The sequence below is a fragment of the Grus americana genome, chromosome 19 (assembly GCF_028858705.1).
Source record: "Grus americana isolate bGruAme1 chromosome 19, bGruAme1.mat, whole genome shotgun sequence".
Lineage (NCBI taxonomy): Eukaryota > Metazoa > Chordata > Aves > Gruiformes > Gruidae > Grus > Grus americana.
The window spans coordinates 549,823-577,287 of NC_072870.1; the positions used below are offsets into that span (position 1 = coordinate 549,823).

General features: G+C 51.6%; 2 protein-coding genes across 2 annotated transcripts; one reads left to right on the forward strand and one right to left on the reverse strand.

Annotated features, from left to right (window-relative positions):
* The first annotated feature begins 2,405 nt into the window (after window positions 1-2,405).
* Window positions 2,406-8,039, forward strand: LOC129215300 (E3 ubiquitin-protein ligase TRIM39-like). Its single transcript, XM_054848122.1, has 6 exons — window positions 2,406-3,143; window positions 3,825-3,920; window positions 5,609-5,839; window positions 5,976-5,998; window positions 6,463-6,575; window positions 7,091-8,039. The coding sequence occupies exons 1-6, from the start codon at window positions 2,706-2,708 to the stop codon at window positions 7,660-7,662; spliced, it is 1,473 nt and encodes a 490-aa protein (XP_054704097.1). The 5' UTR covers window positions 2,406-2,705; the 3' UTR covers window positions 7,663-8,039.
* Window positions 8,040-16,063: 8,024 nt separating this feature from the next.
* Window positions 16,064-17,245, reverse strand: LOC129215303 (C-C motif chemokine 4 homolog). Its single transcript, XM_054848125.1, has 3 exons — window positions 17,090-17,245; window positions 16,599-16,713; window positions 16,064-16,288 (listed from the first exon to the last, which is right to left on the reverse strand). The coding sequence occupies exons 1-3, from the start codon at window positions 17,157-17,159 to the stop codon at window positions 16,201-16,203; spliced, it is 273 nt and encodes a 90-aa protein (XP_054704100.1). The 5' UTR covers window positions 17,160-17,245; the 3' UTR covers window positions 16,064-16,200.
* Between the last annotated feature and the right edge of the window lie 10,220 nt (window positions 17,246-27,465).

A 27,465-nucleotide genomic window follows, 5' to 3' on the forward strand; every position in this document is an offset into this window, starting at 1 on the left:
CAGGCAAAAGCAAAGCCATGTATGGGATTGCTTTTGCTCAAGGACCTGGGTGCACTTGGTGAGTGATGCGGGAGGGTGGGGAAGTCTGATGTGTACCTCAAGGGGATTTGATTTTGGGAGAGAATAGCCAACGATTTCAATTGTATGATGTTAATTGTTATATAATACTGTATGTCTTCACTACTGTGGTTGCTATATGCTGTATCAACGGTATTACACTAAGAATCACCCAGATTAATGAAAAATTAACTTTGATGAAACTGAGGAAAATGCAGCAGTGATGGAACCAGAACTGGCTTCAGCATGCAACTATCCAACAGCACACACCACCTCTCCTGCCCTGAAAGACTGTTGTGAGAGGTGGAGCCCAAAGTCATGGACTAACTGAAATCAGTGGACATTTCAGAGGGCTGGCCTGTAGACGAAGAGAATTATATCTGTGTGTATATATTAAAAGACAGGAAAAATGTTGATGATTAATTGGAATATATTGAAAAATGTGGGACCTAGGCATGATGTAAATGGTATGGAATAAGGGGTGGATATTGTCCTGGTTTCAGCTAGGACAGAGTTAATTTTCTTCCTAGTAAGTGATATAGTGCTGTGGTTGGATTTAGTATGAAAATAATGTGGATATCACACTGATGTTTTAGTTGTTGCTAAGCAGTGTTTACAGTTAAGTCAAGGACTTTTCAGTTTCCCAGGCCCTGCCAGCGAGGAAGTGTGAGCCTTCTGCAGGAGGTGCACAAGGAGCTGGGAGGCCCAAACTGGCCAAAGGGATATTGCATACCATGTGACGTCATGTGTAGTATATAAACTAGGGGGAGTTGGCCATGGAGGGCCGCGACTCAGGAACTAGCTGGGCATCGGTCAGTGGGTGGTGAGCAATTGTGCTGTTCATCACTTGTTTTGTATATTCTTGTATTATTTTTGTTATTATTATTATTATTATTATTATCATCATCATCATCATCATCATCATCATCATCTTCCTTTTCTGTCCTATCAAACTGTTTTTACGTCAACCCACGAATTTTACTTTTTTTTTTATTCTCTCCCCCATCCCACTGGGCAGGTGAGCGACCAGCTGTGTGGTTGTTTTAGCTGCTGGCTGGGTTAAACCACGACAGAGCCCCAGGCCTGGAGTCAGCTCTCTTTCAGCTGGTCCAGAGAATCTCCTCATTTCCCCTCTAGACCCAGATAGCGGGACCTGGGCAGCATGGTGTCCCAGCTGGAGTAGGCATGCTGGGGATGAAGTGGCTTAAGCAGCATAGAGCATGACATCTGTGGTGACATTCAGCCACCTCCTCACCCCTTATTTCCCTGGGGCTGTTCTGCAGCTACAGAGGTTTCTGGTTTGGGGGGGTTCTCCAGTGGCAAGGAGCAGGTGATCTTCCTCTCCTCTCCTCTCCTCTCCTCTCCTCTCCTCTCCTCTCCTCTCCTCTCCTCTCCTCTCCTCTCCTCTCCTCTCCTCTCCTCTCCTCTCCTCTCCTCTCCTCTCCTCTCTCTCCTGGATTTCCTCTAGCAGATTTACCAGTTGCAGGCACGATGGTCTGTGTCAAACCTGATGATAAGTGGGTCCAGGACATCGTGAATCACCAAAAGGACAAGGCAGGCAGTGGATGAGCAACATCCTGCTCCCGCCGAGCATCACCTCTGTGAGGACCTTCTCTCATGAGCGCCTCTGAGACACATCCCTTTTTTCTTATTGCCTGTGAATTTGGCAGACTATTTAATACAGTGTTTAGCTCTTTCATTTAAATTTATGCAGAGGTATGTTTAATTTATTTGGTATTTTCAGTGAAACTTTTCATTCTAATTTGTACTGATTGCGTTGAAGTTATTTTGTGTAACAAAAAGGAGCAAAACCTGCAGCTTCTCCCACTGGCTCTCGGGAAGCTTCATGGCGGTTGTGGTGGGCAGTGGCGGCTGGGAGGGGGTCCAGGCTGACACTGGATGGGTCTGTGGAGTGGCAGGGTCACCCCCAGCTGCCCCCCGGCCCCTCCGTGCTGCACACCCCCCAGCACGGTGGAGCGGTGCTCATCCTGCCTGCTCCCGGCAAGACTCTGGGCAGCTGCCTGTGCCTCCTACCCCTTGCTGGCCAGGCTGTGCTTGAGCCCTGCGCCGGTCGATACCCAAGTTTGCAGCTCTCTGCAGTGGGTGGGTGTCACGGGGGATGGTTGGACGTGAGCGGCGACGTGGTAAAGCGTGGGGGTCACCGAGCTTGGCCAGCACCTGCAGGCAGCTTGCGAGCAGGCAGCGGGGCAGGCAGCGCCGGGGCTCCCGCTGCAACCACGGGCTGCTCAGCTCGGTGAACACCAGCGACGACCCTGTGTCCTGTGCCATCCCGGTGCCCGGGGTTATCTATGGGCACGGATTATTTCTGGCGCTTCCTGATTCGTCCCGCTCTCCCGGCAGGGTTTTCCTTTCACTTCCACCCGCGGGGCCGGAGGAAGCCCCAGCCTTTAGCGCTGGCTGCAGCTGTCCCGGCCGGCGCCACGCTCCTCCCCCAGCCGGCACGGAGGCTGCCGCCGCCGGTGCCGCCCGGCAGCGAGGCCGGCTTCTCCTCCGGGCGTTCGTGGCACTGCCGGCGCTGCCTTGCCGTGAGGCTACCGCAGCCGCGCCTGCCTGCGAGCCTTGCCGTTGCTGGTTGAGCCCGGGGGCAAGGAAGCGCCCGGCGAGGCCGCCCGGCCGCAGAGGCCGCCATGGCCCTGGCGGGTGCCCTGGAGCGGCTGCAGGAGGAGGCCATCTGCCCCATCTGCCTGGAGTACATGAGCGAGCCCGTCAGCGTCGACTGCGGGCACAACTTCTGCCGGGGCTGCATCGCCAAGCACTGCCAGGAGAAGGGGCTCTGGGCCGACGGGCCCTTCTCCTGCCCGCAGTGCCGGGCCTCCTGCCACCGCAGCGGCTTCCGACCCAACAGGCAGCTGGCCAACATCGTGGAGAGCATCCGGCAGCTGGGGCTGCGGAGTGGCCCGGGGACGGAGCTGGGGCCGGGGACCCCGCTCTGCGCCCAGCACGACGAGCGCCTGAAGCTCTTCTGCGAGGAGGACGAGGAGGCCATCTGCGTGGTGTGCCGGGAGTCCCTGCACCACCGCCTGCACACCGTCTACCCCATTGAGGAGGCCGCACAGGTGTACAAGGTAGGGGAGGTTGGGGCGCCAGGGGTCCCCGTCCTGCCCTGATGCACCCTGGGCTCGCCGGCACCAGCGGGATCAGCTGCCAGGACCCCACCGCCCCTCTCCCAACAGCCCCGGGAGAGCAGAGGAGGGTGTGGCAGAGGCAGCGGCACCCACCCGTCTGCTCTTGTTGCAGGGATGAGGTTGGACCCACCGGCTCCCACGTTGTGGAGGCACCCAGGCTCACCCCTGTCCATCTGGGTGCAGGGAAGCAGCCTGGCTCCCTGCCCCTCCACGATCCCCCCCTGGAGAAGCTGGGGCGGTGGGTGCTGCCCTGGGGACATCTCGCCGCAGTGGACCAGTGCAGAGCTGCTGGCACCCAAACCCCATGTCCCAGCAATGCTCCTGGCAGCACGTCACCAGCTGCTCTGCGCCCTAGCATTGTGGGGGGCAGTCGCTTTGCTCTCCAAAACCTAAATAGTGAGAAAAATGTGGGTAAAACCCGAGGAGCACAGAGAGGGTTAATGGTGCAAGTGGAGTGAAGAGCGCAGCTGCTGGGTCCGGGTGCCAGGGCTGGCACTGCCAGGCGCGGGGTCACCATCCTCCCCGGCTGGCACCATCAGTCCCAGGGCAGTGGGGGCCCAGCCAAACTGCAGCGCTTGGCGGGTGCTGCTGCAAGCTGAGCCTGTTTCTTCTGGTTTTCAGGTCAAACTCCAGGAATCCCTGGCACACCTTTTGAAGGAAGTGGAGGACGTGAAGAAGCGTGAGTCAGCGGAAAGGATGAAAACCCAGGAGTGCAAGGCAGGTGCCTGGCCTAATTCGTAAAGAATGAGCTTCAGAGATATCAGCAATTAAAAAAAAAAACAACTCTGAATGTTCTTGTCTGGGGCCATGAATTTGGCATAGTCTTCAGGATGAGACATGTCCCCATGTCCTGCTGTCATACGTAGGACCAATGCTGGAAGCCAGGCTCAGTAACCATGTGTGGCTCTATAAGAAATTAAAAAGGTTTGCAAAGAAATGCTTTGCAAAGAGCAGCACGCTAACTTCCCCGAAATCACGAGGGCTTGTGTGCCAGTTAAACAAATGAGACACTGGGTATTTTTTATTTGCCTTTGTTTCACAACATGTGCTTGAGTTACAAGCCAGACATGAGCCATATGGTGAGTTCTGCTCCACAGCAATAGGAACTAGAAGTGTTTTCATTAAGAAAAAGAAAAGCTGAATTATTGCACCTCTGCCCGACTCCAGGCAGTCCCGGGGAGAGTAAATGCCAGCAAAACAGCTGCGTTTCACGTCCCTCCGGGGTGGAAGATGGGAATTAAAAGTAGCCAGAAAGTAAAAGTAACTGCAGAAAAGGAAACAAAACTGCTGGACCGAGTTATCCAGCCGTGAGCTAGAGCTGGTGATTAATCAGCTTTAGCAGGGAAAACAGGTTTCTCTGGACTCCCCTAGTTACTTTCTCAGCTCCTCTGCCTGCCCGTTGCGGCCTGTCCGAGCAGGTGGTGGGTTTTTGGGCTGCCCTGTGTGCCTGCTGTCCCCCTTGGGGCTGGGATGGGGCTGGGGATGGAGGTTGTGAAAGACCCGTGTCACTCTCCCACCACCCGCCTGAGTCAGGGCTCCAGGGCCGTGGCTCAGCTGCCTCTGGCTTCATCCTGGCCCGGCAGCTGGTTACGCATTTTCAGTAAAAAGGAAAAAGTGTCCCATGCAAGCGGTGTGAGGAAGTGGCAGTGACTGTCCTGGCTCGTCAAGCCTTTGTGACTCAGGTCCAAGAAATCATGTGCTTGGACAGAAAAATAAATGCAGTTCAGTTTCCTTTTGTTTATCTTCTGCATTTTGAGATGGTCCTAGATAACCATGTTTTCCTGATGCTTCAGGTTTCGAGCAAAGTGCCAATCTTTAGGGCTCAGGCAAAACACCCTAAGGCACTGGTAGACCCTGCCTGTTGCTGGCTCCTCACCCTGGGCTGTAGTGAGACAGGGAGTCCTCCCTGGCTCCCCCTTTCCAACCCTCTCCAGCCCCGGGGCTTCTTCCACCTCTTTCCCTTTGCGGTGGGTTTTTCCAGACATGGAGCATTTCCTCCGGGCTGCCCAAGCAGCAGCTGAGCCTGGATGCAGCTGGAGGGGTGAGTTGTACCGCATCTAATAAAACCCTACCCCAAGACCTGGTAGCATCTCCTTGCAGCCCAGCAGCCCCCCCAGTCCCCTGTGTTACACTGAGACATCATTAGACATCTGAGGTCCAGCTGAGCAGAAATGCCCTGGGCAAAGTCCTACTGCTGGTAAACTGAGGATGTCGAGTGGGAACTCAGGCAAGGTGAAAGCGCAGCAGTTAGCCTCTGGCTGTTTTTTTAAATAAATGCACTTATCAAAAAAATGCGGTGGTTTCCCAGGGCTAGATGCCAGACATGGATGCCAGAGCATCTGGCTTCATCTCAGCTGTCTGTCTAATGCTGCCTCTCTTCACCCCATGTATCTTCTTATCGCAAGGAGACGGTGAAGAAAAAGCGGGAGAGAATTGTGAGTGAGTTCGGGAAGCTGCATCGGCTACTGGCTGATGAGGAGAAGCTGCTGCTCCAGAAGCTGGAGGAGGAGGAGAAGCGGATTCTGCTGATGATCAATGAAAACCTGGCCAGGCTGGTGGAGCAGAAGTGCTTGCTGGAGGAGCTGATCCTGGAGATAAAGGAGAAGACCCAGCAGCCGGCGGATGGGCTGCTTAAGGTCAGGCTATGCCACAGCCCCACTAACCCAGCCCCGGTGCCTTTGCCGTCTGAGCGGGTGGCCGGGGCCAGGCTGGCTGGTTGGCACAAGGCTCTGGAGCCCCACACCCAGAATGCTTTTTCTCTTCTCCTTTTAGGACCTGAAAAGCATCCTGAGCAGGTAGGTACCTGTGCTCTTTCCTCCTACTGTCCTGGTTGCCTCCAGGCTGAGATGTTCGCGTCTGCTCCATGCCAGCTCCCTGCCCCGGGGCTGACAAAGGAGGGACTGAGACCAGCTGGGGCTGGAGAAGAGACTCCATCCTCTTCTTCCAGGGCTCCATAAACGAGGTCTTGCCTGGCCTTGTGGTGTGTGAGATGTGTCTCCTCCTAAGGGACATGCTGCCTGGCTGGCCTTCCTCCTTCCTTCCCAGGGACCGGCACTGCCGCTCCCTGCATCGTCTAGCTCTGGTCCCATTGGGTTTGCCGATAATCAAGTGGTTATCCCTAGTGCTCTTCATAGCCGACAAGCTCAATCCCTTGAGGTGCATCTGTGCAGCCAACAGAAAGGCATTAAGTCCCCCCAAGCAGGACACTGGCTGTGCTGTGGGCTCTGGATACAGCCCAAGGGTATCATTCTCCTTTCAGGTGCGAGGGGGTAAAGTTCCAGCCCCCCAAGTCTGTGTCTGTGACCCTGAAGGAAAACTACAGCATCCCCGAGCACTGCCTGGGCATGAGGGACATGCTGAAGAAGTTCAAAGGTAAGGGGGCTGCTGCTTTTCTGCCAGCTCCTGGCACATTTGGGCTCTGGTTACCTCCCCCAAACCCTGGGACATGGGGAGGTTTTTTCATCAAGCTTTGTCCAGCTGGTCCCAGTTTGGTAGGGATGAGTTCAGGCTGGTTCTGTTCTTGGATGGGTTATGAGGTCACCCTGAAGCCTAGGTGGTCACTCAGGAGTTTCAGGCTCTGTGTTGCCCATGAACTCTTGCTTTCACTGTTGGCTGTTTCTGAAGCTGTGCCGCCGGGGGCTATGGAGCTGCCCTCATTCTGTTCCTGCTCTGCATCCAAATATTTTGCTGTGGTTTATAGTTAGCATGATTTTATGTATTGCACTTCCCCACTGTTGGAGAGAGCTGGGAGTTGTGCAAAACTACGGGCACAGGCAAATAAATGTAGGAGGTAGGAAGAGCCCAGCATCTGGGTTGCAGACACCCGCTCATGTCTGCAGCTGCAGACCCCTGACACGCCGTCTGTCCTTCCACTCCTCTCTGTCCAGTGGATGTGACTCTGGACCCCGAGACGGCGCACCCTGAGCTCACCCTGTCCGAGGACCACAAGAGCGTGCGGCGCGGGGGCAAGAAGCTGTTTCTGTCCCTCTTCGAGAACCCCAAGAGGTTCAGCACTGCTCCGGTGGTGTTGGGGAGTCAGGTCTTCTTCTCTGGCCGCTGCTACTGGGAGGTGCAGGTGGGAGACAAGCCCGAGTGGGGCTTGGGCCTGTGCCGGGAGTCTGCCAGCCGGAAAGGCAACATCCTGTTCTCCCCAAACAATGGCTACTGGGTGCTGCAGCTGCAAAATGGGGGCAACTACGAGGCCCTCACCTTGCCCGTCTCCCCGCTGACCCTGAGTGTGAGACCGCGGCGCATTGGGATCTTCCTGGACTATGAGGCAGGAGAAATCTCCTTCTACAACATGAGCGACCGCTCCCACATTTACACCTTCACTGACAAGTTTTCAGGGAATCTCCGGCCTCTCTTTTTCCTGGGTGCCTTTTTGGGGGGCAGAAATGCAGAGCCCTTGGTGATCTCCTGGGTCAGGGACACGCAGGGGACTGGGTGCATCGTCCTGTGACAGCAGCTGCCCTGGCTTCTCACTGGCAGGCAGAGACCTGGGAGCCCAACCGGCTCCTCCTGTGTGGAGGGGTGATGGTGGGGCAGCACCGGGGAAATACCTGTGTGCCTTGGTGAGCGTCCTGGCAGGGTCCCCACGTGCTCCTGGCTGCTGGGGGTGACCCACCAAGCGTGACACCCTCCCCGTGCCATGGCCATGCTGGGAAGGGTGCTTTGCAGTGGGATGTGCCATCGACGGGTATGGGGGACCCCGCTGACCACCACTGCCTTGCTGCTCATCTCACAGGCTGCTGGAGAAGGGTGCGCGCCCAGCCTGCCGCGTAGTGCTGATTGTGGTGTGAGTTGTACTGGAAGAAGGCAATAAAGGGTTGATTTTGGGAACCTCATGAAGTTAGCGGTGTGGTTTTGTGGTGCACCCATCCCTGCTCATTAGCCCCAGCTAATCCCCAACATCTCAGAGGGCAAAGGGTGCTGCTGGACCTGGTCCTTGTGGCCCAGAGAGGGTCCTTGAGAGGTCCTGCTGTGGCAGCAGTGGGACACAGCAGCAAGCCGGACACCCACCAGGCAGGGATTCAGCAGCAGCAGCTGCCTGTGTAGTTGGCCATGCTTCATCCCTGCGGCGCTGGGGCCTGGGCTGAAGGCAAGGGGACATCTGTATGGGTCTGGGTGCTGCACTGCCTGGTGGCTCCTGGGCTGCTCTTTCTTGCCTCTGGAAGGAAGATGACCTCCAATCTGGTAGCTCCAGCCTGTCCACCTCCCCTCACAAGCCCCGTGCGTGGGAAACCTCCAAGCATGGGAAGCAGTGCATTGACCACCCCAGAATGGGGGCACTTTGGGGGCTGCAAAACCCAGGGAAAGAAAAATAACCCAGCCTCCGCTGATGTCTCCAAAGGTCACCTTTGGTTTCTCCATTCCCTGGGACATCCCTTCTCCTCTAGGCTGTATTGCTGACCCAGCCTCTTCCCTCAAGCAGTCTGGCACTGTGCTGCTGGAGGAAAAGCTCTCAGGTCCTTAAGCTCAGCTGTGGCATCAGCCAGTCCTACTTACCCAAACCAAAGTGCCTGTGGTCCACAGGGCCAGGAGGCAAGAGATACTGCCCTGGGGGCAGACAGGCTGGAGGCGATGCCAGCAGCCATGGACTGCCAGCTGGATCGGCTGTGGAATGTGCCCTTCAGACAGAAATAATGAAGCTGCTTTATTTAAAGACCAATTCAATTAAAATAAAATGAGATTTGATAAAGCACGTTCTTAAATGCTCAGTACAATTTCTCTGGGGATGTCCCGGATGGTGCTTTAGGGGTCTGCTAGTGAAAAATGATGCTGGACCTGAGATAGCAGTTCCTCACAGCTGAGTTTTGTTGTGTTTTGTGGAGTCCCACCTTCCTCCCTTTGGCCGCATGCTCTTTCTTTTGGAGCTGCATGGCAGAGAGAAGAGACCAGCTAGAAGAGCCCAGTCCCAGCTTTGCCACCTCACAGGATGAAGGGCAATGGGTCTCTGTTGAGGGATATTAGTTGTCTGTTAGCAGGGATGCTTAATAAAAACAAAGGGAAGAGCTGTTGCTTAATGTAAATCAGGAAGTTTTAATTGGAATAAATTTCTTAGGATTATAATATGGTGTGATTTGTGCCATTTGCTTAGCTTCACTGAGCATGAGTAGCTAGATTTGCTGAAGCCTTTAGACCACGATAGAGTTGTTTTCGTAGCAGCTGGTACAGTGCTGTGATTAGTCTTTTAGCATGGGAAAGTGTTTTGATATCACACTGATGTTTTGGTAGTGTTTTTCCCAAGTCTGGGACTCCAGTTCCCCATGTTCTGCCAGCGAGTGCAGGTGCAGAAGGAATGTAAAGCAGAAGATCAGGAGGCTCCAACCCTCGGCTGAAACTGCAAATCAACAAGGTAAGAGCCTGCCTGGACAGAGAAGAGGAATGCAGTGAGATGTCAGAAGACCCCCGACCAAAAATCACCATTGCACTAAGGGATGCATGGGCAGCGCGTGAGGGACGGGTGTGTGGGACCCAGGGGTGTAATTGTCCCAGGATTTCTTTGTTCCGGGTCCCTCTCCTTGGAGGAGCCCAGCCCGGGCTGATCCTGCTGCTGCACCGTTCAATTAAATTAATTATTTTATAAAATCTGACGCCTGAGACTCTGCTGTGGGAAGCCAGGGTTGAGCCTGAAGAAGGAGGAAGCGCGCCCAGGAGTAAGTGTGAGTGTGAGTTTGTGTGGGTGAGACACCAGCAATGGTGTGTGAACGCTGGGGCAGCAGCTCGTCCTTGAACAGTCTCAGTGGCTCTGCAGCTCATTGACCTCCATGGAGATCTTGGAGAGGGAGTTTATGGAGCCTGAGAAGAGAAGAAAGGACGCGCAGCCTGAGGTGTTGGCAGAGGGCTGGAAACAGAGGCAGCTGGAAGCGGGGGAGCGGTGAGGACAGCCAGGGAAACCTGTTGTGCAAGGTGATGGTTGGGAAGGGATCAGACCATGCCATCCAGAGGGACCTGGACAGGCTGGAGAGGTGGGCCTGTGCGAACTGCGTGAAGTTCAACAAGGCCAAGTGCAAGGTCCTGCCCGTGGGGGCTCAGTGCAATCCCAAGCACAACTGCAGGCTGGGCGGAGAATGGATGGAGAGCAGCCCCGAGGAGAAGGACTTGGGGGTGTCGATTGATGAGAAGCTCAACATGAGCCGGCAATGTGCGCTGGCAGCCCAGAAAGCCAACCGTGTCCTGGTCTGCATCAAAAGAAGTGTGACCAGCAGGTCGAGGGAGGGGATCCTGCCCCTCTGGTGAGACCCCCCTGCAGTACTGCGTCCAGCTCGGGGGTCCCCAGGACAAGAGGGACATGGAGCTGTTGGAGCGAGTCCAGAGGAGGCCACGGAGATGATGCTGGAGCACCTCTGCTATAGAGACCTCAGGCTGAGAGAGTTGGGGTTGTTCAGCCCGGAGAAGAGAAGGCTCCGGGGAGACCTTAGAGCCCCTTCCAGTCCCTGCAGGGGCTACAGGAAAGCTGGAGAGGGACTGTTCCTCGGGAAGTGTAGTGACAGGACAAGGGGGAATGGGTTTAAGCTAAAAGAGGGTAGATTTAGATGAGATGTTGGGAAGAAATTCATAGAATCATAGAATCATAGAATCATAGAATGGTTTGGGTTGGAAGGGACCTTAAAGATCATCTAGTTCCAACCCCCCTGCTGCGGGCAGGGACACCCTCCACTAGACCACGTTGCCCAAAGCCTCATCCAGCCTGGTCTTAAACACTTCCACGGATGGGGCATCCACAACCTCTCTGGGCAACCTGTTCCAGTGCCTCACCACTCTAACAGTAAAGAATTTCTTTGTGACATCTAATCATAGAAGGCCACCAACTTTGTCAGGCACGATTTGGCCTTAGTGAAGCTGTGTTGGCTGTCACCAATCATCTCCTTATCTTCCATGTGCCTGAGCATAGTCTCCAGGAGGGTCTGCTCCATAATCTTGCCAGGCACAGAGGTGAGACCGACCGGCCTGTAGTTCCCTGGGTCTTCCTTTTTACGCTTCTTAAAAATGGGGGTTATGTTCCCATAACCGGAGTTATGTTCCCTTCGTCCGGAGGGACGAAGAGCGTTTCTAGGAGAGGCAGGAGGAAGTGCAACAGTTCAGAGATCTTGCAAGTAGGAGGAAGAAATGAATGAGCAGAAAGGATGTGAACTCATGCTGATGCAGAATCCAAAGCATTTCTAGAAATCATGAATCTGCCTCCCCCAGGAAGGAGAGCAAAGTTTGAAGGCATGAGATAGCTCTGAATATGCCATCAAATTTTCCATTGGGAGGACTGTCCACATGACCTGCAGCTACGAAACTGCTCGGGACAGATACCAGTCTGCCCCGAATGCCCAGACGGGTTGGCAGCGGGCAGCTAGAGAAAAGGCAGGAGCACTGGACTCTGGCTTTTATTGCTCCCTGCTGGCTTAAACCTAAAGCTGTTCCTAAAGCTATTTCCAAGCAGGTTTTCTGTTTAAGTCATGGCAAAGTCAAGCTTGCCCCTGTCCTCGGTGTAAATGCATTTACTACCTGTCTCTGGCTTCCGCACAGATCCTGCCCAGCAAGGACAGGATCCTGCTTGGACCACCCGCCTCTGCCACAAGGGGTGGCTGCATGGCTCAGCATACTCCAACCTGAGCACGTGGGTCTCCTTGTAAGTGCGCCTGCTCCCCAGCTCCAAGCAAGCCGGCGACCCTCACACTGCAGCATAAGGTTATTTATTACCAAAGGGGCTGACCTGCATGTGCCAGGCTAATCACAGTCACACCATTTCCATTTGATTTCCGTATGCCGAAGGAAGATGGGCATATAGGTATGCGTATACATATATTTTGCAGGGACATTTTGAGTTGAGACAGTCTCTTGCTGTGTTGGGTCCTTGGACTGATCTGTTGAAGGTGTCTGGTTTTACCAAAGGCAGTAATCCTTCGGGATGCCACATCTGGCAGAACAGCCAAGGGTTGGGGCTGGGTGACCAGTGAGCTGTTTTCCTGACCAGTCAATAGATCACTGTCACCTTTTTAGGCTGTAACTCCTGGGGCAGTTTGGTCACCCAGAGGCACTGACGGTGTTCTCTGTTAAGATTCTCTGCAAAGCATTGACAGACTTGCAGTTTTAGAAATGTGTTTTCTCAACAAATGTTAACATCTTTCTTTTTCCTCGAGTAAGTGGAAAATGCTTTGTCATCTTAGGGGCATGTGAGTAGTCATCTGCGTCTTTCTAAGAACTGAGCAGAAATGTTCCTTTGGGTCTTCGTTGCCACTTCTGCCTTCTGCTGGCTGTTACAGAGAAAGTGATAGCCAGGCACTGTCTCTAGTGTAAGACTTCTGTGTCTTCCTCAGAAGTCTGGGACATATTGCTACTTTATGAAATCATTACTTTTGTATGCAGCGTGCAAAACCATCCACTTTTACATGCCCTTTCTTGGTGCTGGCCCCCCAGAAAAGACTCGCTCTCCCATCTTGGTGTCTCTGGGAAGAGCTGTTTCGGGTGTAGGACTGAGCCTCCCCTCTCTGCAGCGAGCCAGGGCCACAGTGTGGGATGGTGAGGAAGGCACAGAGCTTACACTCCTGAGCACATGGGCATTTTGCCTTCAGGGTGTCGAAGTCCCCTCTGAAGAAGTGGAGGTATAAAAGCCATCAGACCATGAACCTTGGTTGCCATCAACCCGTATCTCCCTCAGCAGAGCCCGGCTCCTCCTTCTGTGCAATGCCAGACTCCACCTCCAGCTCTCCTGGCTGTCATTATACCTCAAAATGACTACAGACACACAAAATGACTACAGACACACATCTCTTCTTTAAAACTATTTACTTTTATATACATTGCACAAACTATTCAGTAAATATGACACCCTGGTCTCAGGATGAGTCTCTCTTTTAGTAGTTTACAAATTCTGAAACCCTTGACACCATTGCTCTTGTCTCGGTCTGAATCCAGAGAACACCCCCTGCAAACCACTCTCCTCTTGGGCCCCAGCCTCCTCTCCATCTGCTGCCTCCAGCTTGGTGCCCTCTGCTTCTTGCGTTCACCCGCCTCGCCTCCAGCGGGTGCTCCCTGAGCCTTGCAGGAGGCTGTTTCTGCGAGGGATGAGCATCACGATTAGTCCCTGTGACCCATGCGTGAGCACTGGGGTATCCTGGGGCAAAAGACGACAGCTCTGAAGATCGTGAGGGATGCTTTCTCCACGTGCACGCTGCTGCTTGGGGGCCTTGGAGGCAGCTGCCAGCTTGCTGAAAGCTGCCGGCTGCCTTTGCCTTGCTCGTGCAGGCTTCGTTCACACCTCCGTGCCCGGGGGTGTGGATTAACGAGCGTGCTGTATTCCTCACACGCACTTTGAGGGCTCCTCTGAGCTGTCACGCGTAGGTGGGTGCAAGATCAAGAAAGACATGAGCAATTCAGGACTCCCTCAGGCTCCCGGAATAGCGCTGAGGAGTTAGCTGAGGTGCCCAGGGTAGGTGTCTGCTGTGGGTGGTTGAACGGACCCGGGTTGTTAAGGCCATGGCGCGTGGGGCTGATTGCAAGAGGCTCAAGCAGTGCACGGGCTGGATGGTGCTCCCCGCATGACCCTGCACTGTGTGTCCTTCGGCAAGAAACCCTGAGGCGGCGGAGCTGCTACCAGTGCCATAGGGCCAGATGGGGCTTGTAGCCAAGAGGGGCTGAGGAGGCTCGAGTAATTTTGGGTGACCCCGTTGCAGGTCTCCCCACTCCTAACCCCTGCTCCTGCTGTCCCCTGAAGTGAAGGCAGCTCTGGGCACCCAGCTTTGTGCCAATCTCAGGGTGAAGCTGCTGGGCTCCGACACTCAGATACGGGACTGGCTGGTACACAATGGCCAAGGTGTCCTCCCCTCCACCGTGGCCACGAGAAGCCCGGCTCCCAGCACTGGCACTGGGGCATGCAATGCTTGGTGAGTCAGGGCTGTGACCAAAGCCACTGCCCTCGCATGCAGCAGCAGCTCCTTGTCACCAAAGGACAGCCACCTTGGTGGTGATGCCCACCCAAACTTCCCAGCCATGGGCTCCCTCCCAGCAGCATCTCAGGAAGGGGGGGCTGGTCCTGCTCACTGGCACAGCACTCCATCTCACGTCCACTCCTCCCTGGATGCTATTTTCAGCTGGATGCAGTCAGTGCCGAAGCAGGATGACTGATGGGGTGCACACCGCACCGTGGGCTGAGGAGCTGGGGGCTGCAGTTCCTGAAGTATCTAGGCTCCTGACATAACCGATATGCTTCTTCCTTCCCCAAAGGCACACACGTCCCTCCCGTCCCTTCCAGCCTCACCTAAGGCTCCTCTCACTGCACAGCTCCCACCCAGCCTCTGCCCTCTCTCTTCCCATCTTCACCCCACCCCATGAGCCTCCTTCCTGCCTTGCTACCTCATATCTCTCTGATGTTCATGTCTGTCCTCACAAATTCAGTATGTAAATGCTGTGGGGTGAGCTGGATCTCTGACCTGAGGCTTTTTCCTTGGGCTGCCCTGTAGGCACTGCCCGGAACATGCTCCTGGGTCTTGAAAAGCAAGTCTTGTGGTGACATGGCACCCCAGAAGGAATTGAGTCAGACAACAGGACTCATTTCTGAAACAACTTCATAGACACCTGGGCCAAAGAGCATGGCACTGAGTGGGTGTATCACATCCCCTATCACGCACCAGCCTCTGGGAAAATTGAATGATACAATGGACTGCTAAAAACTACCCTGAGAGCAATGGGTGGTGGGACCCTCGGACACACATTTAGCAAAGGCCACCTGGTTAGTTAACTCTAGGGGGTCTATCAATCGAGCTGGCCGTGCCCAATCAAACCTTTTACATACTGTAGAAGGAGATAAAGTCCCCATAGTGCACATGAGGAATATGCTGGGGAAGACAGTCTGGGTTATCCCTGCTTCAGGCAAAAGCAAAGCCATGTATGGGATTGCTTTTGCTCAAGGACCTGGGTGCACTTGGTGAGTGATGCGGGAGGGTGGGGAAGTCTGATGTGTACCTCAAGGGGATTTGATTTTGTGTGAAAATAGCCAATAAATTAAATTGTCTGTTGTTAACTGCTAAATAACCCTGTCATTGTACGTTATCATTGCTACAATTGCTATATGCTGTATCAACGGTATTACACTAAGAATCACCCAAATTAATGAAGGATGAATGCCGCAATGATGGAACTAGAACTGGCCTTAGCAATCGGCGCCCAGCAACTTCCCTGAAATCAATGTCTTCAACCTGCAGACTGTGAGCACAGACCGGGCCCCTCTACCCCGCTCTGGTGACACCCCCCTGCAGTGCTGCATCCAGCTCGGGGATCCCCAGGACAAGAAGGACATGGAGCTGTTGGAGCGAGTCCAGAGGAGGCCACAGAGATGATCCGAGGGCTGGAGCACCTCTGCTGTGGAGACAGGCTGAGAGAGTTGGGGTGGTTCAGCCTGGAGAAGAGAAGGCTGCGGGGAGACCTTAGAGCCCGTTCCAGTCCCTGCAGGGGCTACAGGAAAGCTGGAGAGGGGCTGGTGACAAGGGCAGGGAGTGCCAGGACAAGGGGGAGTGGGTTTAAGCTAAAAGAGGGTAGATTTAGATGAGATGTTGGGAAGAAATCCTTCCCTGTGAGGGTGCTGAGGCCCTGGCACAGGTTGCCCAGAGAAGCTGTGGCTGCCCCTGGCTCCCTGGCAGTGTTCAAGGCCAGGTTGGATGGGGCTTTGGGCACCCTGGGCTAGTGGAGGGTGTCCCTGCCCATGGCAGGGGGTGGAACTGGATGGGCTGTGAGGTCCCTTCCGACCCAAACCAGTCTGTGATTCTATGATTCCATGATCTATTAGATCTATTAAATAATGTTCTTATTTGTCTGGAGTGGAGTTATTGCACCTGATCCCTCCCATATAAAAATTAAGTAGCAAAACACTAAAGTCAGATTCTGGAACATTTTCACTTTCCTAACTAGCTTTAAGCGACATTGAAGCATTTCCAATGGATCCCACAGCTGGCCGTGGCTCGCTCATCCTGGCAGCCGGGGCATGCAGGGCAGCAGGGTCTGTCCCGGGACCTCAGTTCAGCTCCAGGTCGTTCACGTACTGCTGGACCCAGTCCTGCTCGGGGTTGGCGCAGACTTGGCGACCCTTCTTGGTGACGAACCTGTGGGGTGCAAAGAGGTCTAGTTCTGGTGGGAGAGCAATGCATGGAGGGGAACCTTGCCCCAAGCCCAGCCTCTCCCAAGGATCAGCAGAATTTGGGTGTGCAGCACATCACGCCCATCACGCTGGCAGCGATGGAGCAGGATCCTGTGCGCTGAAGCCATGGAGCATCACCTTGCACCTCTTGGCCCCCCATCCCTCCTGTCCCTGGGGCCAGCCTCCATCCCCTGTCTTTTGCAAAGGGGTCTTTGTCTCTCTGGATCCTCAGTCCAAAGGGAGAGCCCACCACCGCCCCAGAGGAGAGGACTTACACGACGGCTGGCTGAGGGCACTGGCTGTTGGTCTCATAGTACTCCACCACGAAGCTGTGGGGCAGCTGTCGGGAGGTGTAGGAGAAGCAGCAGGAGGTCGGTGGGTTGGATTCAACTGTGAAGGGCAAAGATGGTCATCAGCAGTGGCAAGGGATGGGGAGCAGGGGCAGGGAGCTGGGGCTGCAGACCCCCAGGTTTGGGGTGCGGGGAGGACATGGAGGAGGAAGAGAAAAGCTGGGGTCTGTTTTCTTCTTCTTTTGATTCTTTTTCTTTTGGGTCCCCCCTGAACTGGTGCTGACACAGCCCATGCCGTGCATTGAGCTATGCCTTTCCCATGGCAAGAGAGCCCCAATGGCCCTAGAGCTCCTGCCAGAGGGTGGTCTGACAGGGGAAGGGACCCAGGGGTGGAAGGTCTGGCAGAAGGGACCCTGTCCCAGCAGTGACATCTCTCCTGTCCCCACTTAGAGATGAAGGTGAAAGCCCAGGCTTACTTGGCGCAGCGGAGGTCTGGTAGCAGAAGGCAGCGATGAGAATGGCAAGGGCGGCCACAGAGACCTTCATGTCAGCTGAGAAGTGGTGGCTGAAGCTGAAGCAGGCAAGTGGAGCTTGAAAGCCTCTCTTCTCTCTGGTGCTGAGACAGTCAGCAAGTCCCCAATTTATGGGGCGAGGAGGTCCGTGCCGCGGCTTGCGTAGGCATGATGGAATTTCCCCCAGAGAAGAAGCTGCTGGTGGTGCAGTCTCGTGGTGGAATGGAGCAGCAGCCCCAGCCCCGGAAGGGTGAAGCTCCCCCTTCAATTCAGAGTCTCCCCAGCGACACAGGATATGAAACAGTCACGGTTGCTATTTCTGCTTCTTTCATGCCCGTCCCTCAGTAAGAAGTTCCTCTGTGGAGGTTCCTACATTTGTCAACAGATCCCTATTGCCCAACCTGCCCAAGCAGCTTGGAGGCAAGAGAGCATCCTTCCAAGAGCTGTGCAAATGGGCTGAAGAGCATGGATGGCATGAGGCCGGTTAGGGAAAAAGGGGTTGAGGTCTCCTCTGCCCTGGACTGTTTCCCTCCCACGTCTGCACAGCCCGTGCTGCCCCAGTAGCAGGAGATGAGAGCCGTCACCAGTGGGCTCCATGTCCTGTAGGAGCTGCACAGAGTCTGAGGGGGCTCAGGGCATGTCCTGCAGCCGTGACAGCACTGCAGGCACCAGCGCAGAGAGCGGTGGGCATGAAAGAAGGGTCCCAGAAGCTGAAGCACTTGAGTTTCCTCCTCAGTTTCAGGGAAGGAAGAGCTGAGATGGGGCGTTATCTCCTGGAGGTGCCTGCTGCACTCCAGGTCCTATGAGGATACCCTAGATGATCAATTTAGGTTAGACACGTAAATTTCAATGGCTACTGATAGGTGAGGTGAGGCCTATTGTTGCTGGTCACGGAGATGCAGAGAGCCAAAAGAAGTGTGGGGACGTTGGCTGTGACCCTGAAGCTGAGGCAGGAGGGCCTCCAGGAGCAGGGTGCGGAAGAAGACACTGCTTCTGAGGACCAGGAGCAGGTTAACCGGGGACGAGGGCAGAAACTGCATTTTTCTGGGAAGAAAAGAGTATCTGGTCTCAGCAGAGAAGGTAAAATTGTAATGACCACATTGTATGGGAGGGAGTAAGAGCTCACAGGTATCTGAGGGCTGGGCAAGGGCTGCGGCCAGGGATGGCTCACTGGGAAGAAGTCACCAGGCTACATGCAGGCTACCGTGGAGGTCTGCCAAACTCCTCTCTGTCCCTGAGGAGGAGAGGGAAGGGCTGGCAGGGAGGCGATGGATGCTCTGGGAAGAGCTGAGGGCTGTCCATCCATAATGAGACGTTCCTAGAAGGACATCTCTTCTCAGCAGGGAAGCGGATGCATTTCTGGGAAATGTCTCAATTTCATTATTTTCAAGTTATCACCAAGTGGTGATGTCTTGGCAGATGCTGCCCAAAAGTGAGTGGAAGTACTACAACGCAAAGTGGAGCAACCCAACCGCACCACCAGGACCTCTGCCGCCCCTGCCACAGCGCAGCGCAATGACTCACCACGTTTCTATTAAAAGTTCCCAGCTATCAACCGAGGCACGTTCTGTAAATAACCTCGTGTTTTCCAAATACGACTCCAACGCCGCACGGTGCGCACCGCCCTCCACCAGCCGTGGGCTGCCCTGCCTCCCCTTCTAGCAGCCGCTCCGTGCAGGTGACCTGCTCTGCTCCGCTCCGCTCCGTGCAGGCAGAGAGGGGTCTGGAGGACAACACGGTCCTGGACTTGCACAGGAGAAGTCCCAGAGGTGACCTACCCTAAGGAGCCATGGTGGTGCAGCTGCCCCTCGCCCTGGCTGGGGAGGGCAGAGCTTCCCCACGGAGCAAATGTGGCTCTTGCCAAGCCGAGCATCACCTCCTTCCTGGCCACATCAGGGCCAAGCTGGTCCCCTCTCCATCCTTGCCTTTGCCATCTGCAGAGAGAGGCACCTCACGTGCTCGCCCATCAGTTCAGACCCCCCCTCCCTCCTCCACTTGTCAGCTTGCTTGTCCCCAGATATCCTGGGAGGATGAGGAGAGAGCCTGCCTCCGCAGGCAGGGCGCCCAGCCAGGCGGGAGGTGGGAACCCGGCGTTCAGCCGGACGCCAGCTGGACCAGAAATCGGCTCTGAGCTGGCGTCAGCTTCCTTGGCTCCTCTGTCTGGTTGCTCAGGGAATACAGCTTGTCGATGTACGTAAGAGCGTGGTTTGCCTCTGAGCTGTTGCCTGTGATTGTACCTTCAAGCATTCATGGGTCATTCTTGAGACCTGCCACCTACAGCCATCTGGTCCTGTCCCGCTCCCAAGGCACACGATGTGGGTAGGGCAGGCAGGAGAAATATCATTTATGGACCAGAAATGTTCTGATAAAAAACAAGTTTCATTAAAACAGAAGAATTAGTTGGAAACGTGCATTGATTATTCAAAAGTTTTCAATCAGATATTTTTCTGTTTCGGGCAACTGAAAACCTCCATGCCTTTATACCTTTGTCGGTAAGCAGGTGCCAAAGTATTTTGGACTGTCGGAGACTACTTTTTAATTAAACAAATTTTTTTTCTCAATTTAGCTGAGTCAGTTTAGGATCAGCCTAGAGAACACTTGTAACAGGGGCCAGGTAAGGGCTGAAACTTTCCAGTGCTGAAAGCCAAAAGTACCCCCAAAGTCAGGGTGTTTGCTTCCCAGGGGCCAGGTTTTTCCTTAGAAATCTGACACAAGCCCCCACTCTGCCAGCTCTTTGCAGGCTGGGTAGAGGTGGGAGGTTATAGTCATACCAGCAATGCCCTGAGACGTTGTAACATCTTCCTAAAAAATGTTTTTACCCACTCCCCCGCATTCCATTCATGATGAAACAAGAAAGTAATTTTTTCTAGCTCTTCCTCCTTTCAGAAAGAGGGGAATCTGTGTGTCTCGGAAATGGACCATCTACACTGGGAGGTGCTCCGAGATGCTAACATGCTCTGAGATGGAGCAATGGCCACAGAAGAGCGGGCTGCAGCACCTCCGGGGGGAATTAGGTTCATAGCACGGCAAAACAGTGGTGTAAGGGGGAAGTTTTCCCACCGTGGCTCCAGCTGGTTTCAGGCTCCACGACCCAGCCCGTGGTGTCCCCTTGCCCCCACCGCCATCAGGCAGTGCTCGGAGTCAGCAGGATGGGCTGTGCGAAGCAGTCTGGCTGATGTTGTGCTAATTTACAGAGAGGGATACGACAGAGGTTTTCTGCAAACCCCCAAAAAATTCCAGGAGAAAGTGCTAAGTAAAGCAAATGCCCAAAATAAGTTTGGTGAGAGCAGAAAGAGGGAAATTCTCAGCCTTGAATGAAAGAGGAACCCTGAAGAAAATGGTGAGACTGGATGATATAAGTTGCTATTCATAGCAGGTTTTGCTACTGAGAAGTCAGGATTTGGTCGGAAAAGGAAGTACTTAACAATGTCCCAAGTTCAGAAACTGCCTCTCGGACAATCTCCTCATCCACCTGCAGCAGTCTCCACGGCAAGGTGATCTGGGCAGGGCTGTCAGCGCGGTCCCATCTGGGTCGCCAAGACTGTTGTCCCAAAACCAGGGGTTCGTTTACCCGATGTGCAATACACCAATACACACACAGAGCAGAGGTATTTTATTGCATGTTTGCGCAGATACGCATGTCTGTCCCAAGACAGCACACCAAAGCTCCAAATCAGGGGTTATTTATACATACAACATTAACATATTCATCTTTCTAATACATATGCCTTGTTATTCTATGAAACGGTTGGTTTAGATTTCTTTGTCTAGCATGCAAACTAGAACGCGTGCTCAGTTCTTTCCTCCGCCTTTACCTGTTGAGTAGGTGGTAGAATTGGGGAAGGTGTCTGTGGGTCAGTGGTCGCAATTCCCCCTGCCGGAATCACCTTTCCCCCAGTTTCCCGGTAGTTTTGGCAAGTCCCAATGGTTCTTCATGGTTTACTGACTGATCTAGTAGTCTATCAATTAATCTTCAGCTTTTCACAATCACAACCTACTTATCAGACGAAGGTACATTATTTGGATACTTCTTGTCTGGCCTTAGAGCCTCAGGGGTAGGGCTACACATGCAGCACGACAGCTTCATAGAATCCCAGAATGGTTTGGGTACCATTTTACATTTGGTATTACCGTAATCATTTCCCCCCTTTGAGACTTATCAAAATCCTATTTTTTGACAAGTGTCACTTCCATTTTGCACAACTCATACATAAGAATGAGGCATTTGTCCAGTAAGTAGACTCTTTCCTTCCAAGTCTGAATACAAACAAGGTCTTCGGCTGAAAGGGATGAACAGGGGTGTCCAACGGCAGCGGTGCTCTCTGATTTAAATACCTATATAAAGTAGATAAAATCTGTGAAAGAGAAATTAAGAATTCCTTTATCATTTCCTGTCCTTTAAGGTGCATTTGATCTGATTCATTCTTTCCACTTTCCCAGTAGATTGAGGTCTCCTTGGAACACAGAGATCCCAATTTATTTTCAAAAATTGTTTTTTTGATATTCCTTGCACCACTTCCACTATGCAGTGAGGTCCATTGTCAGAAGATATTCCTTCTGGGGCACCAAATCTAGGAATTACTTATTTTAACATTACCTTAATTACTTCTTTTGCCTTATTGGTCCGACAGGGAAAAGCTTCAGGCCAAGCAGAAAAGGTATCTATTAAAATTAACAAATATCTATAAAGATTACATTGAGGTAACTCTGAAAAATCTATTTACCAGTACTCCCCAGGTATTATTCCTCATTTTACCTTTCCTTCTATTGTTTTCTTTTCCACCTTTGGGTTATTAGCACAGCATATTGGACATTTTTTTAATACTATGTCAGCAATACTTCGCATTTTCGGTTTTATGACATTTTTTAGCAGCAAGGACTAATGCATCAGAACCCATATGAGTTTCTTGGTGTAATTTCTTTAGCATGAATTCCATTGTCCTTTCAGGGATCAAAAGTTGTTTTAAAGGTGGCACCCACCATCCTTGTTCAATCTTAGTACAATCGAATTGTTCACCTAATTGGTCTTCCTTCTCTGTATATTGTGGGGGGGTTAAATCCAGATGGCGTTCTGGAATTAAAGCTCCTTCCACATTTAACCGTTTCAGAGCTGCTTCTTTTGCAGCTGTATCTGCCCTCTGATTTCCCTTGGCTATATCACTGTTCCCTTTCTGGTGTGCCCTGCAATGAACTATTGTAATTTCCTTTTGGCTGCAATACAGCTTGTAGCAATTTCATAATCTCAGTTCCATATTTAACAGGAGTTCCTTCTGAGGTCAAAAGTCCTCTTTCTTTCCAAATTGCTCCACGAGCATGGGCAGCTCCAAATGCGTATTTTGAATCTGTGTAAATATCAGCTCTTTTTCCAGTACTTATTTCTAAAGCTCCATTTAGAGCCATCAACTCCACTTTTTGTGCTGAAGTATTATAGGATAAAGGTTCAGCTTCCAGAACATGGTCTCTGGTCACTACTGCGTATCCAGCACATTGTCTTCCTCTGGACATGAAACTACTTCCATCTGTATGTAATTCTAGATCGAAATCAAGAAGAGGAGTATCTTGTAAATCTGGTCGGCTGGAATAAACTGCTCGATTGTTGTCAAGCAATCATGTTGTAATTCATTTTGTTCTGAGATCGGCAACAAAGTCACAGGATTTAAAATAGTAGATAATATCATCCTGCTCCAGCAACACAGCCTGGTACTTGGCCAGCCTTGCTAGGAGAAATCCATTGTTGTCCCTTGTTCTCTCGGAGAGAGGTTACAGCATGGAGTACACACAGTCATAGGTTGTCCCGAGGTCAGTTTCTGGCTTCTTTAATTAGAATCACTGTTGCAGCAACAGCTCTCAAGCAAGCAGGTCATCCTTTACTGATGCCATCTAACTGTTTGGAGAAACACCCCACAGGTCTCTTCCCGGTTGCCAACAATGGGGATAGGACTCCTAAGGCCACTTGTTGCCTCTCATGCACATATAACTGAAAGGGTTTTTCTAAATTTGGAAGTCCTAATGCAGAAGCTTCCATAAGTCTTCTCCTGATTTCATCAAACCCCTTTTCGGCATTCAGCAGTCCATTCCAACAGCCCTTCTGGACCCTTGGTGGCAGCATATAGTGGTTTAGCAATCAATCCAAAATTAGGGATCCACAACCGACACCATCCAGCCGTACCCAAGAATCCTCTCAGGTTTTTTGTTGATGTTGGTACAGCAATTCTGCAAATTGCTTTCTTTCACTCTGCACTCAGTCTCCTCTGTCCCTGCATAATTTCAAATACCAGATATTGGACTCTATGTTTTGGTATTTGTCCTTTTTTCTTAGAAACACGATGTCCTGTAAGTCCCAAAAAATTCAGTAAACTAATTGTAGCTTCTAAACATTCACTGTAATTACTTGAGCCAATTAATAAATCATCAACTTACTGCAACAAAGTTATGTGCCCATTATTATTTTGCCATTGTTCCAATTCTTTTGCCAATATGTTACCAAATAACGTCAGGCTATTTTGGAATCCTTGTGCTAATACAGTCCAACATAGTTGAGTCTTTCGTCCAGTGTTGGGATTTCCCACTCAAAAGCAAAGAGGAGCTGACTCTGTTCATCCAACGGAATGCAAAACAAAGTGCCTTTTAAATCTAAAACTGTAAAATACGTGTTACTTTCAGGGATGGAAATACATAATGTATAAGGGTATGGCACCACAGGGTGGACATCAACTCTCCGAGTATTAATTTCCTGCAAGCCTTGTACCAATCTATATTCTTGAGAATTAGGCTTTCTTACCAGCAAAATGGGGGTATTAAATTCCGACTGGCACTCCCGTAATAGTCCATATCTTACCAGCTGGGCACCAGATTTCAGTTCAATTCTGATTGGAGTAATGGTTTTTTTGCTGGTCCTGGTTTCCCTGATGCCCACATCAGTGGTATTACAGCATCCGATACTTGTTCCGGAATGTCTGCGTTTCATCCTTTTCACCCTGAGTCAGCAGGTACATCTGTGCTTTCCAGACATTTTCTGGGGGAAGGTGTAACTGTACCAAATTTTCAGAAAAGGTTATTTGTGCATTTAACTTACACAACAAATCTCATCCCAGCAGTGGCAAGGGGCACTCCGGCATATAAAGAAATGAGTGAGTTACTGTAGTGTTCCCAAGAGTATGCTCCATTGGTTGTAAAAAATGATCTTCGAGTCCTTTTCCCGGTGGCACCAATTGCACTAGTTTTAATTTTACTTAAAGATCCCTTGCAATCACTAAGTACTGAGTGAGTTGCTCCACTATCTATTAAAAAATCTACTGTTTCATTCCCCGGTTTTACTGGAACCAGAGAATGGGCCGGGGAGACTTTAATGGATTCCTCCGGTCCCCTTCAATCTAACCCTATTTCTGCCAATGCCCCGGTAGCTGCTTCTGTTCCTTTTTTCTGCGGACAATCTTTTCCCAGTGCCCTTCTTGTCTACAACAGGCACACTGATTTACTGCTACAGGAGTATCACAATGGCTTCCTCTGATATTTCCACAATCTCCTCTTCTACTTCTAAATCCCAATTATTATAGACTTTATAAGTGATCGATAACGATTGAGATATTGTCATGCCATCAACACCGTCTACTTTCTGCAATTTCTTTCTAATGTTGGGTGCTGCTTGACCAATAAGTGGCACATTAAAAAGTTTAGAATTATTTCCATCCTCGGGGTCCAGGCTAGTCTACTTCTGAGCCACTTCACATAATCTTTCATAAAAGATAGATGGAGGTTCTTTATCTCCCTACCGTATTTCATACAATTTTGCCCAATTCTGCAATTTCTGGATTCCATGCTGCATACCATACAGGACAAATTTTTGGTACTCTTTTATTTTTTTTTGTAACCCTCCACAAATATTTGGATCCCACACAGGATCCTCCCTTGGGAAATAGATATCCATGTTAGGTACCCCCCCATATTCCTGGGTTACTCCTCCTTTAGATTTTTCTACAACTGTTCTCTTTCCTCTGTACTAAACAAATATTCCCAAAGAGCTTGAATGTCACCCCAATTAGGATTATGAGTCATCATTGCAGTTTTAATAGTGCTATACATCCTTTCCTTTTTGTTTTTCAGCTTGTACAACAAGAATTACTATCCTTTTTTTTATTCAAATACATGCATCCACAAGGCCACAATTTTTTTCTAACTTCCCAATCATTTCGTAGAGCAAAGAAGAAATCCACATAAGGTATCTCATATACTTAACAGATCCATTTTCAGGCCATTTTCCACCATCATCTAATTTATACTGTGGCCACCATTGATTACAATATCATTTTAATTTCTCTTTTGTCATGGGGTCCCCTCCAAACTTATTCCAATTATTCAGGATACATCCTAAAAGGAAACAAGGGGGTGCCTCCTGGGAAGTACCGAAAAAGAATTTCATAATCCAATGTTTCACACATGAACCAAATTGAGGGACATCTCCCTTTGTTACCCAAAACAACATGTGGTTCACACACTAACTAAATTGAGGGACGTCTCCCTTCATTAATGTCCTGGTTCTGGCAAGGACAGAGTTAATTTCACAAGGAGCCAGGACAGGTGACCCAAGCTGGCCGGGGGGCTATTCCATACCATGTGACGTCATGCTCACCATAAAAGGGGGCTAGTCGGGCAGGGGAGGGGGCAGCGTGGTTTTGGCGCGGTTGGGATGGGCTGAGCGTCTGGTTGGATTGGTAAATTGTTCTCTGTTATCACCCATTGTGAATATCTGTTATCAGTACTGTTGTTGATTGTTTCCCTCTCCCTTGCTGTCCCAGTAAACTGCCCTTATCCCAACCCTCGAGGCTTTGCCGTTGTTTTTCCGTTCTCCTCCCCAGCCCGCCCGGGAGGGGTGAGAGCGCGGCGCACCCAGCTACCGGCTGGGGCTGAACCACCTCAGTCCTTTTTGGCGCCCAACGTGGGGCCCGAGGGGTTGTGATAAGGACAAGTCTGACCCAAGTGTGTTAAAGCAAAGTTGTTATAAGCATTTATAATGTTATTGAAACAGTCGCTGGTCATAATGATGTTCTGTTTGGTCACATGGCTCTGGTTTGTAAACCCGTGTTTACTCTATGTAATCCCTGCGGCGCTGTTTATCACCTCTGGGAGAGGGGTTCGTGTTCTCATATTGTTGTATTGTGTGATATTGACTTATGATATCATCGACGGTCATGAGTCTGAGCTGGTACTTGCACGTAGCATTTCTGTCATGCCCATACCTCGGTCAATATCTTTCAGAACTGATTAATAATTGCACCCAATCTATGGGGAAGACAGGGGGGATACCTTCTCCCACTCTTTCACCTCCCCTTTCCCCTTTTGGTTGATTACAACAATTTTTGAGAATTTCAAATACCCTTGGAATGTTCAGGCCAGTATATTCCTATTGCTAGGTCTCCTGCATGCTTTCCAAGTCCTGTTCAGGGTTAGCAAAAATTGTTTCAAGAATACCACCCAGGGATCTTCCCCGAGGCTGAATGGTCAGGGCTGGCATGGCATGTGGGAGAGTATGGGCGGGTATCTAGAGACCTTTTCACCCCCAATGGTTTGGAGCTTCACTCCCGAACAGCTGCAAGACCCTGATAAAATGGTAGAATATTTGAAAGAAAAATGCTGTGGGTATTCTAAGGAGACACAACTTACTGCGCTGTGCTGGGCCCTGGCCACAATCTATCAAATACTGCTTGAGAGTAGACAGCACCATCCAGAGGGAGAGAGCGGACCCACAGGCCCTGCAGCTACCCAAGCCCCTGCAACAGGCACTGCAGCTACCCAAACCCCCACAACAGGCACAGCAGCCAAGCCAAAAGATCAACCCATACCAGTATCAGTCGCCCCTATACACAAAAAGAAATACACAAGGAAATCAGTTCACTTAGTGAAAGATGATGATGAACCGGGACCATCATGAGAACAAGAAGAGCCAGAACCAGAAGTGATCACCCGATCCCTGTCCCTGAGTGAGCTGCGAGATATGCGGAAAGACTTCAGCCACCTTCCAGGGGAGCACATTATGCTCCGCTGCTGGGATAACGGGGCCAGTAGCCTGGAACTGGAGGGCAGGGAGGCCAAGCAGCTGGGTTCCTTGTCTAGGGAAGGGGGCACTGACAAGGTGATTGGGAAGAAGGCACAGGCCCTGAGCCTCTGGAGGTGACTCCTGTCAAGTGTGAGGGAAAGGTATCCTTTCAGCGAAGATGTCGTATGTCAGCCAGGCAAGTGGACCACCATGGAGAGAGGTATCCAATATCTGAGGGAATTAGCTGTGCGGAAGATGGTTTATTATGATCCGGACAATGCCCAGTTGCCCACAGACCCCAATGAAG